Genomic DNA, 14,163 nt, shown 5'->3' with positions numbered 1-14,163 from the left:
CAACATGAGTGCCAGCTTGCTGGTATCCTGTGTGGGAGTAGCGACCCATCCAGGATTGTGTCCAATAGCCAAGGAGACTGCTAAGGCAGCACCAACATTCTGCACAGAGTATGGTCCCGATGGATGGATGGATCGGCAAGGCCATGGAATCCATCATTGCAGTTGATATGGAATCCTTCCTTTTCTCCAACAACCTCATCTCAGATCACCAATTTGGTTTCAGACCAGGTCACTCCACCTTGGACATGTTGCTTATACTCGTCCTGTACCTCCTAACCTGATTCCATCCATGGACAACTCCACACATGGCTCACTGACTTCCTCTACTTTTGTAGCCAACATGTGTCACTCAATGGAATTCTTTCATCTCCTCTCCCTGTCAAGGCTGGAGTTCCCCAAAGCAGCGTTATCGGCCAAGTCCTATTCCTGATCTTCATCAATGATCTCTCTGGCTCTCTGGAAAAATCCTCTTTATGTATTTGCTGATGACACTACCCTCTGCGGTGACATCCCTCATCCTTCAGACAGGCAGGACATCACTCTTCCCTCTCCTCAGACCTTGGAAAAAAAAATCACAAGCTGGTCAAACACAAATATCACACTCTCACTATCTCTCTCCAAAAGGGCTGCCTGGCAAACTCTCCTATCTACGATCTTCACAATCCTCTTGAGGAAATTCAGCAATTCAAACTCTTGGGTCTCTTCTTTTTTTTTAATCTTTTTTTGGCCAAAGGCAAATTTGGCAAAGTTGGCCTCCAAAGGCAGTCACCAACTGGGCATTCTCTGTCATACAAAGTCCTTCCTTGGCTCATCTGAACTCATATCCAGTAACAGGGCTTTCATCCAAAGCTTGATGGAGTACTGCTCTCCCTCTGGGCTGGCTCCCCTGCCTCACATCTTGCTCAGCTTGACACCTTGGAAACCAAGGCCTTTCAGATTATTGGAATCTCTGGTAATGAAGCTGAGTCTGTGGGCCCATCACTTCACAATCGCAGACATCTCGTTGCTCTCTGTCTTCTACCACCTCCTTTCTGATCTTGCACCCTTTGCTTTTTATGTGCTTTGTCCCCCCCCCACCCCCACCCCCAGGTTTCTACAGGGCTCACACTGTCCATCATCAACCCCCTTCTCGTGAACCTACCTAAATCCAGGATCACTGCTCACCTCCACTCATTTGTTTCTCTTTTTCTCCACTTGTGGAACCAGCTTCCACATCCTCTTCAATCTCAAGACAGTTGCTCACCTTCATTTTTCCCTCCTCAGAGTTCTCTTCTGTATCAATCTTGTCCACCCCATGCATCCTCTCCTGCCCCACATTCCTACATTGTTTGTCTCCTCACCCTTTCTTGGCCTTCGGCTTGGCTGTTGGTATTCCCACCTTCTCTCTGCTGTTCCTTTTGTCCTGTTGCATCCTGATCCCTTCAGTGTACTCGTGCAATACTCGCTCTTCCATGAACCTCAATTATGTATACAAAAAAGTAGCGATAATGGAGTGCAGGCATGGTCGATCAAATGACCTCCTCCAGTATCAAATTTGCTTGCCAGTGCAGGTTGGCAGTACAAAGTTAATTTCAGGATGTCTGAGTTGTGGATTGAGTATTGTATCTGTATCTCAGACTTGTATTGCCATTGAATCGTTGAACGTTTGGTCATCCTCGGAAATGTGATCAACAGCTTGCCGTGTAATGCTACGTCAGGCTGTCACCATCTTTATGTCCACATTTGCTCCAATGCAGTTAGCTTGCAGAACGTCTTTAGCACGTTGATGTCATCGCTGTGCAAGTCCGACCAAGCATGGGGTTCAAAGTACTCAAGCGTGATGAAAATGTTTGAAGTTCTTTTTCCTTTTATTGTGGAATTTCATTGCACATATTTGTGCCATTAAAGCCGCCAACTGTACGGAAGGGTGGTTTATAAGTTATAACACCCTGTGTAATCCACAGTTTATTGTAAAACCCTGTGTAATCCATCATTTATTAACTTAGTTATACCTGAGAAATGTTAATGCATTTATTAATTTGAACTTGATCTGACAACAAAGATTGGTTTTGTTCTATATAAAATGAGAGTAGAACAAATTGCCTGAGATAACTTGTATTCCTAAACCATACTTCTAATACTGTGATGTCTCACTCATTGCAGTGAAGGAGGTGTATTTAAAGCTCACCTCACCTTCCCAAAGGATTATCCACTGCGTCCACCAAAAATGCGATTTATCACTGACATCTGGCACCCAAATGGTGAGATTAACACCAATATCTTCCTAACCTGATCCCACCTTCCCCATAAGCACTCTAGTTTAGCATATCAAAATAGTGTGACATTGTTTTTGTGACATTTTGTGGTGGCATAATTTTGACTTTGGTTTCGTAATATGTGAATACGCTTAAGCTTTGATTTATCGGGGGATTTCCGGTAGGAGTTTTTGAGATGATTTACCATTGTGGTTTAATGAAGAATTGACTTGGAATCCATACGTCTCAGATTTCTTCTCGTCCACGCTAAATTGGTGACCCCAACGTGATCCAAATGGTTGGACAAGAACTTGCAAGCACACAATCAGTCGCCAGAAACAAAAAAAAACTGTCGTACCCTTCCCAAATGCTCAACCGGCTTCATCAGTAGCTGCAGTTTCGATAAAAGTGCTGCTATTCTGGCTGAATGACCTGCAGCTGTGGTTTATGCAAGTCGAAGCCCAATTCGTCACCCGAAACACAACTACTGAGTTGATGCGATTCAAATACCTTGATGGCTCATTGTCACCATAACATGGAACAGAGGCGAGAGATATTTTACTTTAACTTCCAACGGATGCTCCGAACACGACGATGAAGACCATGATAATCAGGCGTACGACTCCCTCTGAGCACCGCCCCTTTCAACAACTTCTTACAGCTGAATATTTATGAGATCGAAGACCCACACAACCGCTGCATCATACACAGCAACTTCTCGGTGACCGCCACGCCACCTTCAACCAGTCACTCCTTTGTGAGTTGTTCTTACAATGTTAACCATCACACGTCCGCATGATACTTGCAGCTAACACAGAGCTGGCACTACCCTCCATTGACGATCTGGCTGATCATCTCATGGATGCCGTTACACCTCCACCACAGCACGTCGCACAACTGCAATCTGAAATGGTGGACCATAAGAATCTCGTCCTGGAGCTCCATGCTGCACAACACTAGTTGTGCTCAGCTTTGTGTACTTCATGCCCAGCTTCTGAGAAATACTGTACCTCACGCCACCATTTGCCTTCATCTTCTGTGAACACTCAAGATTGGTGTTGGTGACATGTGACCTTAAGTGATGATGCTACACATTGCATAGCAGCGTGCTCGTACTGGCTGCAGGGAAACGACGAGGCCCACAACTAATGGCGAGGAGTTCACCTGGGCCCACGACTAATGGTGACGAGTTCATCTGGGCCATACGTCAGTCGCCTTCTCTTCCTTGTGGATCATACTAGCGTACTTCGTTTTCTCGTGGATATAGGGGCAGAGGTGAGCAGTTTGCCGCTGTCTGTCACTGAATGGAAAAATTGACAGGAATATTCATTGCATACCACTAACAACAGTGCTATTGCTACTTTTGGAGAACATCTCCTCCAGCTTGATTTGGGTTTATGTCATTCATTTTTGTGGGTGTTTACTATTGCTGACACCAGATACTCTATATTCGGTGTGGATTTTTGCATCATTTCCATCTCCTCATAGATGTCAAATCACTGTTTATTTGATGCTTCAACACAGTTTAGTGTTCTCAGTAAAGCATTCACTGTTTTGTCGCTGAATATCACGTGTCTTCCATGCATGCCTCGTGCCCTTTTCAGAAAGTACTTTATGACTTCCTGTCCATAACGCATCCATCGGCGACAACCCAGCCCATTAAACACCAGATTACATATCGCATCAAGACCATGGGACCTCCTGTTTTTGTGCCTGCTCGCCGACGAGCACCTGATAAATTGTGGATCACCCGCTAGGAGTTTGACTATGTGTTACAATGTGGGGTCATCAGAACATCATCCAGCAGTTGTGCTTCACCATTACACATGGTAACCAAAAAGACACGTGAGGCTTGGCGTCCTTGCGGGGATTACCAGTCTTTAAATAACGCGACTGTTCCAGACTGTTACCCCATTCTACACATTCACGATTTTACTGCTACACTCCATGGCCACTACAGCTTTCTCAAAGGTCAACCTCGTTCATGCGTACCATCAGATTCCTGTGGATCCAGATGACGTCCTGAAGACAGCAGTCACAAATGCCTTTTGGCCTGTTTGAATTCTTCGGATGCAATTTGGCCGATGCAATGGTGCACAAATCTTTCAATGTTTTAATCATTCAGGTGCTCCAGGGATTACCCTTCTGCTATGTATATATAGATGATGTTATAATTGCCAGCGCAACCACAGAAAAACATCAGGAACACGTGTCTCCTCCTCACCCATTTGCAGGACTTGGCATCGTCATTGATCCCACACAGTGCATATTCGGCGTTCCGGAGTTGAATTTCCTCAGGCGGTCCGCTCGAGAAAAAGGTGCAGATTATTGGGGATTTCTCGTTCCTGCCATCTCAATGCAAACTGCGAGAGTTTTTGGGCCTCGCCAACTTTTACCATCGATTTATTCCAAACGCAGCCACAACACTGCAGCTGCTGAACGAATTGCTCGCAACTGGTAAGCACCTCAAAGTGTTCCGATTGTCTGAACCAACCTTGTCAGCCTTCCACATTATCAACGATGTACTGGCTAACTCCTCACTCCTGAATCGTCCAAAACCAAAGGTGCCAACAAGCCTGTTGGAAGACGTGTCTGAGGTCGCGATGGGTGTGGCCCTTCACCAGTTCATTGATGCCGACACGTGTCCACTGGCTTTCTCCAAAATGCTTAAACCAACAGCACAAGTTCAGCACCTTTGATCGCGAATTACTCACTGTATACCTCGGCATCAAGCACTTCCCACCACTTCTTAGAGGCCAGACCATTCTCTGTCCTGACTGACCACAAGCCTTTAACTTTTGCTCTATTCACCCATTAGGGCTCTCGCTCTCCTTGCACATTTCGCGAAGTTAGTTATATTTCGCAATCACCACCGACATCCGGTACATCAAATGAATCGCGAACTCGGTGGCGGACGCTCTCTCACGCACCGAGGTATTGGCATTGTCTTCTACCAACACACCGGCCATTGATTGTAATACACTTGCAGCAGTGCAACAGGAGGACTCGGAGCTCCACTGTCTACAATCTGCAACGGGTTTACTTAACATTTCGTGAGGTACTGCTCCCAGGGGCAAGCACTACCCTCATGTGTGATGTATCGAAGGGACAGTTGCACCCTTTCAATTCCTGTGGCATTCCGTTGTGCAGTCTTCGACACTTTTCCCTCACTCACGCAGACGGGTATGTGAGCAACCCAGCAACTTGTCTGGCCATGTACCAAAGAAAAACGTGTGCCGTTGGGCCAAGCAGCATCTTCAGTTGCAATGCTCCAATATCCAATGTCATACTATTGCACCACTCCATAACTTTCCAACACCAGATAGGTATTTTGACAGGGTCCAGGTGGATCTTGTTGGTCCCCTACCACCCTCAAATGGACACCGATATTGACTGACTTGTGTTGACCGCTTCACCCATAAGCCGGAGGCTACACCGATAGTTGACATCACCACACATACCATCGCCAGGGCCTTTGTCCACACCTGGATCGCACGTTTTGGTGTTCCATCAACCATCACTATGGATCATGGTAGCCAGTTCGAATCGGCTCCATTTCACAAACTGACTCAAATCCTGGGTACCAACCATGTGCTAACCACCAATTAGCAAATGGTATGGTGGAGTGTTTCCACCACCAATTCAAGTCTTCCCTGATGACAACTTCATGCACTGGATAGACATTGTACCTATGGTCCTGCTTGGTATGCGAGCTGCTCGAAAAGAAGACCTTGGATGGTCCACTGCAGAGCTAGTGGAAGATGCACCACTTCGTCTCCCAGGATAATTCTTCTCAGCATCCAGTGACATCTTACCTGACATCACCAACCATACCAGCCAACTTTGTTCAGCCATGTTGGGCCTCCGGGTGAGACTGACACTTGCGCCTTCATCATGGCCGTTTTTTATTCCCCAGGAATTTTCTTTGTGCACCCACGTATTCGTATGGTGTGATGCTGTCAGCAAGCTCTTGCAAGGCTTTACAAAGATCTACATGCTCTGATAAGACCTTCATACTCTATATTAACGGTAGTCATGATGGTCTGCATCAATCACTTGAAGCCAGCTTTTATTGACGCTGCACCAGAGCCGACCTTCCCACTGACAAACAGGTCGACACATACTACACAAATACCCTTACCACTATCTACTACTCACTCTGGGCATCATGTACACTTCCCAGCACAATGGTGTTACGGTTGTGGAAATTCACAGAACACCATTCAGGTATCCCAGAGATCTGTTATGTCGATAAGTGTGTGTTCAGATTAGATTTCCCCACCGAGGTCGAAAGGGCTGTGATCTTTGAGTCAGCCATTATTCTTTTGCTATCTTTATTTTAGAACAACCACAACCAACTTCTCCAAAACCGCCGACATCTCCACAGACAACGGCCTCCCCAACGAATAACATCTCTGCCACCCAACGCGATAGTTAGGCCAAAAAAAAAAATGTTGCATTGGCGTAACCCGCCCGACCCTAAAAATTCCGCCGACCCTACGGTTTTTTTATCGATATCAAGTATCTTGTTGATTGCGATCGCGATCGCAAAAACCCGGAAGTGTTTCGGACAGAACCCGCTGCACGCTGCGCTATGCATATGTCATAGTTTAGCTCGCTGCGTGTGTGTGTGTGTGTGTGTGTGTGTGTGTGTGTGTGTGTGTGTGTGTGTGTGTGTGTGTGTGTGTGTGTGTGTGTGTGTGCGAAACGGCTCTGCATATCATCTGTACGAGGGAGAGATATTGCGCCTCGCTCGATCAGTACGTCGTCTGTTGTTTCCAACATGGCCACGTACTCTATCAAGATTACTGGCATGCTTGGGCCTAAAAAACTGTTCAGCGTCTTACGAAAATGCGACAAAGATGCGAGGCTTGGAGATATCATTCAGGGAATTGCAGACGTAAATTGTGACACTGCTCCAATACTTTCCTCCGTGCAAGCGTCTAGCAGTGATGGAGGGTCCTTTTCGGACGTTTTGGCGGCGGAAAAGGTGTCTATCTTAGACGACTTCGGTTATCGCTTCGTCGTCTCTTGGGACCACAAAAATCTGTTCGATTTAGAAGAAATTTGTCTTACCAGAGGTAAAGACATGTTTTGCATGATTTGTTAAAAAATTACTTCAACTTGGGCGATTATTTGACTTAGAGAGGTTTGACTTCGGCAGAGTTCACTGTATTTGCTATTAAAAATGTTGATATATGTGTGAACAGCACCGAAAAGGCTATAAACCAGCATCTTGTGTATTCCCCTGGAGATGGTGCCTGAGATATCTCAGGCTTGGCAGGGGCTGATTCAGGATCTTGGGGAAAGGGGGGCTTCATCCGCCAAAGGCGAAAGGCCCGAGCCCCAGCAGGAAGTTTGGGGGGCCTCCCCCAGGGAAAAAAAAATTTAAAGGGTCTTCATATGGGATTTCCTGGCATCTGACGATAGAATTTACACATCTTAGAGCTGTTGTCAGTGGTGTACCGTCGTACTCAGTAGACAAAGCATTGGAGGGGCAGAGTGTTGTTCGTGAACAATGCTCTGCCCCTCCAATGCTTTGTCTACCATGTACGACAGTACGCCACTGGCTGTTGTAAAAACTACAGTCAACCTTGTCTAAGTCGAATCTGTTAGGACTGAAGAAATAGCTTAGATTTAAAGGTGTAAAAACAAAAGAATATAAAGAGAAGAGAACTTGATAAGATCTTTGACTTAGGCGATTATTCGACTTATGCAAGTTCGATTTAGGCAAGGTTCACTGTACTAGTTTTTTTTTGAGTGGGGGGGGGGGGTCGCCGACAAAAAGGGGGGGTACTCGAGCCGAGGGAGATTTTGGGAGGGATTTATTTAAATAAAATAAAATAAAAAATCCCTACCTACCTACCCTATTTTTCAGTGACCCGTTACGCCAATGCAACATTTTTTTTTTTTTTTGGCCTTACTTGGTAAACAGAAATGACGGTTGGAAAGCAGCAACTCAACTCAACTCCCGCCCTGATATGCACGGTAAACAGAAATGACGGTTGGAACTCAACTCCCGCCCGAAAGGACGGTTGGGGGCGTGTCCCCCAGAGAAAAGTCGCCCCCCCCCCGCCGCGTGCCGGGAAGGGCGGGGCAAGACGGGCGGGGGATAAAAAAACCGCGTGGTCGCTCGAGAAGAGGAGAGGAAAAACGGGGATGTCAGGTTCAGGGTCGAGTTGGCAGCTTTGAAAGCTGCAGGCTGACAGAGAACGGAGGCTGACTTAGACCGGAAATGGGTGCAGTCCCGCGGAGTGCAGGCAGAGCCACCGAGGGTCGCCGAACCAGGGCCCAGCGAGTCACCACGAGGGTGACAGGTAACCAGCGTGGCCTCTCGGAGCTTTTGCGGTCTCCACGGCTCCGTGAACTATAAAGACCCACGAGGTCCAGTTCTGCCCTTGCCCTTCCTGGGGTTTCTTTGAATGAATGTTGTGGCGCCATGTCCATAAGTAGAACTGTTAATTGCATGTACAGTAATAAATAATAGAACGGTAGTAGTTCTTTTGTCGTGCTTGTATTACCTGCGTTGCTTTTGTTGACTGCATAATTGCATATGTGCATGCCTGCATACGTGCTTTGTGAATAACTGTCCTTGTGTGAATGTTGACCTGTTCGTTGCGTCCTTTCCCTTAATTGAGCTGCTGTATTGCATTCGGGATATTAACGGGCTTTTAAATAGCCGATGAAGTAATCGGATCCGGCAGGGCTTGGCGATATACACCGCTCGGCAAATCGCAAACGGAGCGATCTGCTTGGCTCGTTTCCAAGCAGGTCCCGTCGAGGTGTAAATCCCTGGCATTTCTGTCTGTGCGCATACTTAGGTAAATCGACAATTTGGCGATCAGACCCTGTCGTGCGCAGACAGAATAGTTGGCTGATTTTCGTTGTGATTAAAGGCACACCCGTGGCTGGATTTCGGCATTGATCCGAAAGTTGCGACGAGGTTTGCCACGTCCGGTGGGTGCGTGGCCGCGATTAGCTAAAAGCGGTCGCTCGCACGCCGGCGGGGCGGAAAACTACAACAATATTTATCACAGTACATTTTGCTTGTTGACCATTTCTCTTTGCTGTTACTTATTTTTTTTACATGGACAGTCTGCATCTCTTTTCCTCCACCATACTATATTTTTAGCCCCCGTTGGACTTGGTCCGAAATGGGGGCTTATGGATTTGGTCTCGATTTTTCGTGTGCGTGTCCGCAACCATATCTCGGACATTTCTGGACCGATTTTATTCTTGCTTGGCACAGACAACACATGATGGCATACATATGCATGTAAGTCCCCCCCCCCAACATCAGATCCAAGATGGCCGACTGGTAGCCATTTTAGTTGTTAAAAAAAAAACCCGGTGTTGAACACGTCCTCAACCATTTCCCAGACATGCATTTACCGATGTTATTCAAACTTGGCACCCAGATAATGAATGACGGCTTACATATGCACGTCATCTTTTTTCCGAGATCAGATGCAAGATGGCTGATTAGTGGCAATTTTGTTACTTAAATGTGTCCCCAACCATTTCTCAGACATGCGTGGTCTGATTTTTTTCGAACTTGGCACAAGCACAGTATATGATGGCATACACCTGCTCCTCACTGTCACTTGCGATCTGATCAAATATGGCTGACTGGTAGACTGGTGGCCATTTTCGTTGTACATAAATATGGGCTAGCCCTTTAACAGCATTCAGCAAAATTACTAAAACAATAGGGGCTATGACATACTATGTCTTATTTAACTTGTTTTTTGTACCTTCCATTTGATTAATGCATTATGAGGCGGAGTAGTGTAGCAGTTTCATATTGCTGTTGGTTTAGTAATATGTGAATATGCTTTAACTTTAGTTTATCAGGGGATTTTGCGGTAAGGGGTTTCCTGGCAGGAGTTTTTGTGAGATTTTTTTTTTCATTGCGTTGAAGTAGGGAATTGAATCAGAATCCGAACGTCTCCGATGTCTTTTCTTCCACGCTAACGTCTTATCTCTCTATTTGTAAGCGGGATTGGTGTTCTCAAAATGAGTTTGTCAGTGGGATTATTGAAATCTCATTGGGCATTCATGAGACCGTGCTTACGGTGTCTTTCGGGTGCAGCATTAAAAGCGAGAGTTGTTGATCTTGATGAGGGTTATCTGTTGTTGCCATTTTGTTCTCCACCAGCATATCCGATGATTATGGAAATAAGTCTTAAGATTTTGCTCTAGATGATTTCCTTCTGAATGTTTTTTCTGTTTGAAATTCCTAACACTGATTGATCTTAAGTTGACTTTTCTGCTCATAAGGTACACATCTTTGTAACGGTTACTAATATATTCATGTGTGCTCTCATCACATATGGCAAAATGAGCTGTTTTACCAAACATTGGATTGTTGAATTAACAATTTTGTTTGTTTGTTTGATTTATTTATTTATTACCTCCACCACCGAAGGTGAAGGAGGTTATGTTTTCACCCCTTTCTGTCTGTCTGTCTGTTTGTCTGTCTGTCTGCCTGTTTGTGTACAGGATATCTCAAAAATTTGTGGACAGGTTCGGTGTGTGACTAAGACGAAACTGATTAGATTTTAGTGAAGATCTGGATCCAGATCTGACTACTAGAATTTTTAAGTGATTCTTCACCATTGAGAGATGGTGCCAAGAATGATATATAGCACGATATCTCAAAAAGTTGTGGATGGATTCGGATGAAACTTGGTGGACATGTTGGGTGTGTGACAAAAGAATTGATTCAATTTTGGTGAAAATCCGAATCTGGATCCAGATCTGATAAAAAAATTTTCAGTGATTCTTTACCATTGAGAGATGGGGTGAAACCAATATATCGCAGGGTATCTCAAAAAGTTGTGAATGTATTCGGATGAAACTTGGTGGACACGTTGGGTGTGTGGCAAGGACGAATTATTTCGATTTTGGTGAAGATCCAAATCTGGATCTGGATACGAGAATTATTTGATTTTTTTAAGTGATTCTTCACCATTCAGAGATAGGGCCAAAAACGATAAAGAACTGTATAGCATGATATTTCAAAAATTTATTGGGCACGATATGTTCTCGTGGATCAGGCAATGTGTGGCGGAGGTATGCACTCTACGAGTGCCCTTCTCGTTTATATTAAAATAAATAAAGTCGATGCTTGCAAATGAGTGAGATGACAGACGGTAGAAGGCAATGCACTGTTCGTGGGGCAGTATTACAACACGTGGAAGCAATAAGGGGTTTAACAAACAGGAGGAGACAGAGAGAAAGGAAAGGAAGAAATACATGGGGTTGGGGTATGGAGTGGTGAGGCTTGGAAAGAACACAGGGAAAAGGGATCTGAAGTGGTGGTGTACTGCCAACTTTTGAAGTCCTGGAGGAAAGAGCATGATTGAACAGTTGATAAACAGGAGGTTCCACAAAGGTCAGGTAGATTTGGGGCTTGAAAGCTTCAAAAAGAAGGAGTTGCTGAAAGGGTAAACTTGACTTGGAGGGAAGTTTCCGTTTTGCTTTGCATGGGAATATGCTTTTCCTACTTCTTGCTCTGCATGCTCAGCTCTTATCTGTGCTGTTTCAGTCTCTCTCCACACCTGCCTTAGGGGTTGCAAGCAGTGTGTAGCTCTTGGCAGCATCTTATCTAATCTCAAATTGGAGGCTGGCATATCCAAGGCAACATGCTCTGTCCACCAGTTGTTTGTCTGAGTCGTAGATCTTTGCTGATTATTTTATTTAATACTGATTGGCTCCTATCCCAGTGAAAGGACTGGTAATAGCTGCTTCGCTTGTTATCAACCTTAGGGGGTTTTTCTGCCTCTGCTGATGAAGTCGCCAGAGGCGTTATGTTTTGAGTTGTCCGTCCATCTTTGCGTCTGATAGATTTTCGTTTCTGCTATTTCTTAAGAGTGGATGAAGGACCAAAGTCAAACTTGGTATAAGTACAATATGTATAATGATGCAAAGGTGAACTAATTAGATCATGGCGGCAAGAGGTCAAAGATCAAAGATCCCGTCAGGGAGAAATTTTGTCACGGTGCTAACTTGTGAACCAGTGATGGGATTTTGAGCAAACTTGGTATAAGTACATATTATGATGCAAAGACACACCGATTTATATTTTGGCATCAAGAGGTCAATGGACAGAGGTCATATCGGATAAAAATGTGATGCTTGTTCATCAGAACTTATTTTGGCATGTGGAACATTTTCTGTAATCCATGTAGGTCATGCATCCTAACCTTATCCCTCATACTGGACCATTATGTTATCCTCTTCTGTGATCAACGAAAGAAGTTAAATCTTCAGGTGAAAGATTCATTGTTGGGCAATTACCTTTTAAGAAGACCCCATTTATAAACAGGCCTCAAAAGTCAGCTGCATACTGGATATTTTGTTGGGCAGAGTCCTTTTTATCCCCTCTGAACGCTCGACAATATACAAGTTGTTTAGCACAATGGTGTATTGCTCTCCCTTGTGGGCTGGCATCCCTGCATCACACCCCTCCTCGATGCTGTAGCATGTATTCATAGGTATCACCCTTCAAACAGGCCAAGACATGGTGGCCAACTCATCATCATCATCATCATCATCATCATCATCATCATCATCGTGAAGGTAGTCCTGTAGATCTTCTGGTCTGCACTGTGGTTGATGTTGGTTTAGTGCTCATGAATGGGTGACGGTCAATGCAAGTTGAAATTCTCATCCCATGAAACCTTGTCTAGACCTCGTTTGAAAGCTTCAAAGAACAGACTGAGCATCAACACCATTCTGGGGAAAATTTTTCTTGTCTTTAACTATCCTCTGACTGAAGAAATAGTTCCTCTGAAGGAGGGAATAAATGTTGCAGTCAAATCAGGTTGATTCCGTGTTGCACCTTAAACATTTAGATCGTATCACCATGGCAGGGGCAGTAGAAAAGCAAAAGCCTATTCAAATGCTGGGAATATGGAAATCATACTTGTTCTTTTGCCAACCTTTTCAACTCCATCGATGTCCATCAGGAATGCGGGTGTCAGGTAATGTTGCCAGACTCCAACAATGAGCATATTAGGACTTTCAATATCACAGTGGGGGTTTCTTCATCCAGACTCAGAAAGGATCATTTGATGAGCCCAAATGTTTGGTTGGCCTTGTGAACCCAAACTGACAAATGCTTAGGGAAGCTCAACTCTCTATCCATGATAATTCCAAGATCGATCTCCTCAATCACTTCCTGCAACTCTGCATTCCCTATATGGTACAACTTTCTGAATTGCGAATTCGCAACAATATATATATATTGTTGCGGATTCGCGCCCGCCGGCGTGCGGACGGCCACGTAACTCGAATCGCGGCACGTCGCCCACCGGACGGACAATCCAGTCGTGACCCTCTCGGACTAACGCCGGGAACCAGTCACGGGTGGACCTTTCGGTCTCACCGCGATTGAGCCAATCAGCCCCCGCGTGGGATAGGGTTGCTCGCCAAATTCGACCTACCTAAGTACCCACGCGGAGGGTAGACCGGGCGATCGCACCTCGCCGCAGGTCGACTTCGGACACGGGCCACTTAAGCGACCCGTTCCGTACTATCAGAATAACCGAGCGGTGTTATCGTCGACCTCGACGGTTCGATTAATTATCGGGCGTATTCAGCCCACTACCAACCCTTTACGTGAAGCAAGATGAGGATTCAATGGGAGAAATGACGAAGCGAAGCGGGAAACAGTTCAACACAAAAGCACATTTATTCGCGGCACACGGGAAGCACACATATTCGATTCCACCAAAAGCACATAGAAAAAACACAATTCAATTTACACAAAAAGCAAATATAAAAGCGAAAACACAATGCAGAGCTAATACCGACTACCGAGCACACGGCAACACTTATACAATTCTACCTCACAGACGGCGCCGACAACACATACCCAAAACCAAGGAAAAGAATACCCCCAAGAATGAGGCGGGCCTGAGGC

At 45.3% G+C, this 14,163-nt stretch overlaps 1 protein-coding gene and 1 long non-coding RNA gene across 3 annotated transcripts in view; both read left to right on the top strand.

Annotated features, from left to right (window-relative positions):
• The window catches only part of UBE2G1 (ubiquitin conjugating enzyme E2 G1), a 65,397-nt gene that overhangs the window by 30,473 nt on the left and 20,761 nt on the right, over window positions 1-14,163 (top strand). For both annotated transcript variants that reach the window (XM_085897568.1, XM_085897570.1), the window contains exon 3: window positions 2,143-2,240. In XM_085897568.1, the coding sequence (XP_085753694.1) occupies window positions 2,143-2,240 (98 nt within the window). The remainder of the gene's footprint in view (window positions 1-2,142; window positions 2,241-14,163) is intronic.
• Window positions 2,513-13,768, top strand: LOC147018161 (uncharacterized). Its single transcript, XR_015062296.1, has 3 exons — window positions 2,513-2,991; window positions 3,120-3,509; window positions 4,469-13,768. It is a non-coding gene; the product is annotated as an uncharacterized LOC147018161 (long non-coding RNA).

The sequence above is a fragment of the Eptatretus burgeri genome, chromosome 10 (genome assembly GCF_056783735.1).
Source record: "Eptatretus burgeri isolate ZD-2024b chromosome 10, Ebu_testis_v1, whole genome shotgun sequence".
In the NCBI taxonomy this organism is placed as follows: domain Eukaryota; kingdom Metazoa; phylum Chordata; class Myxini; order Myxiniformes; family Myxinidae; genus Eptatretus; species Eptatretus burgeri.
Note: the sequence above shows the minus strand (reverse complement) of the source record. Positions and strands in the feature narration are given on the sequence as shown.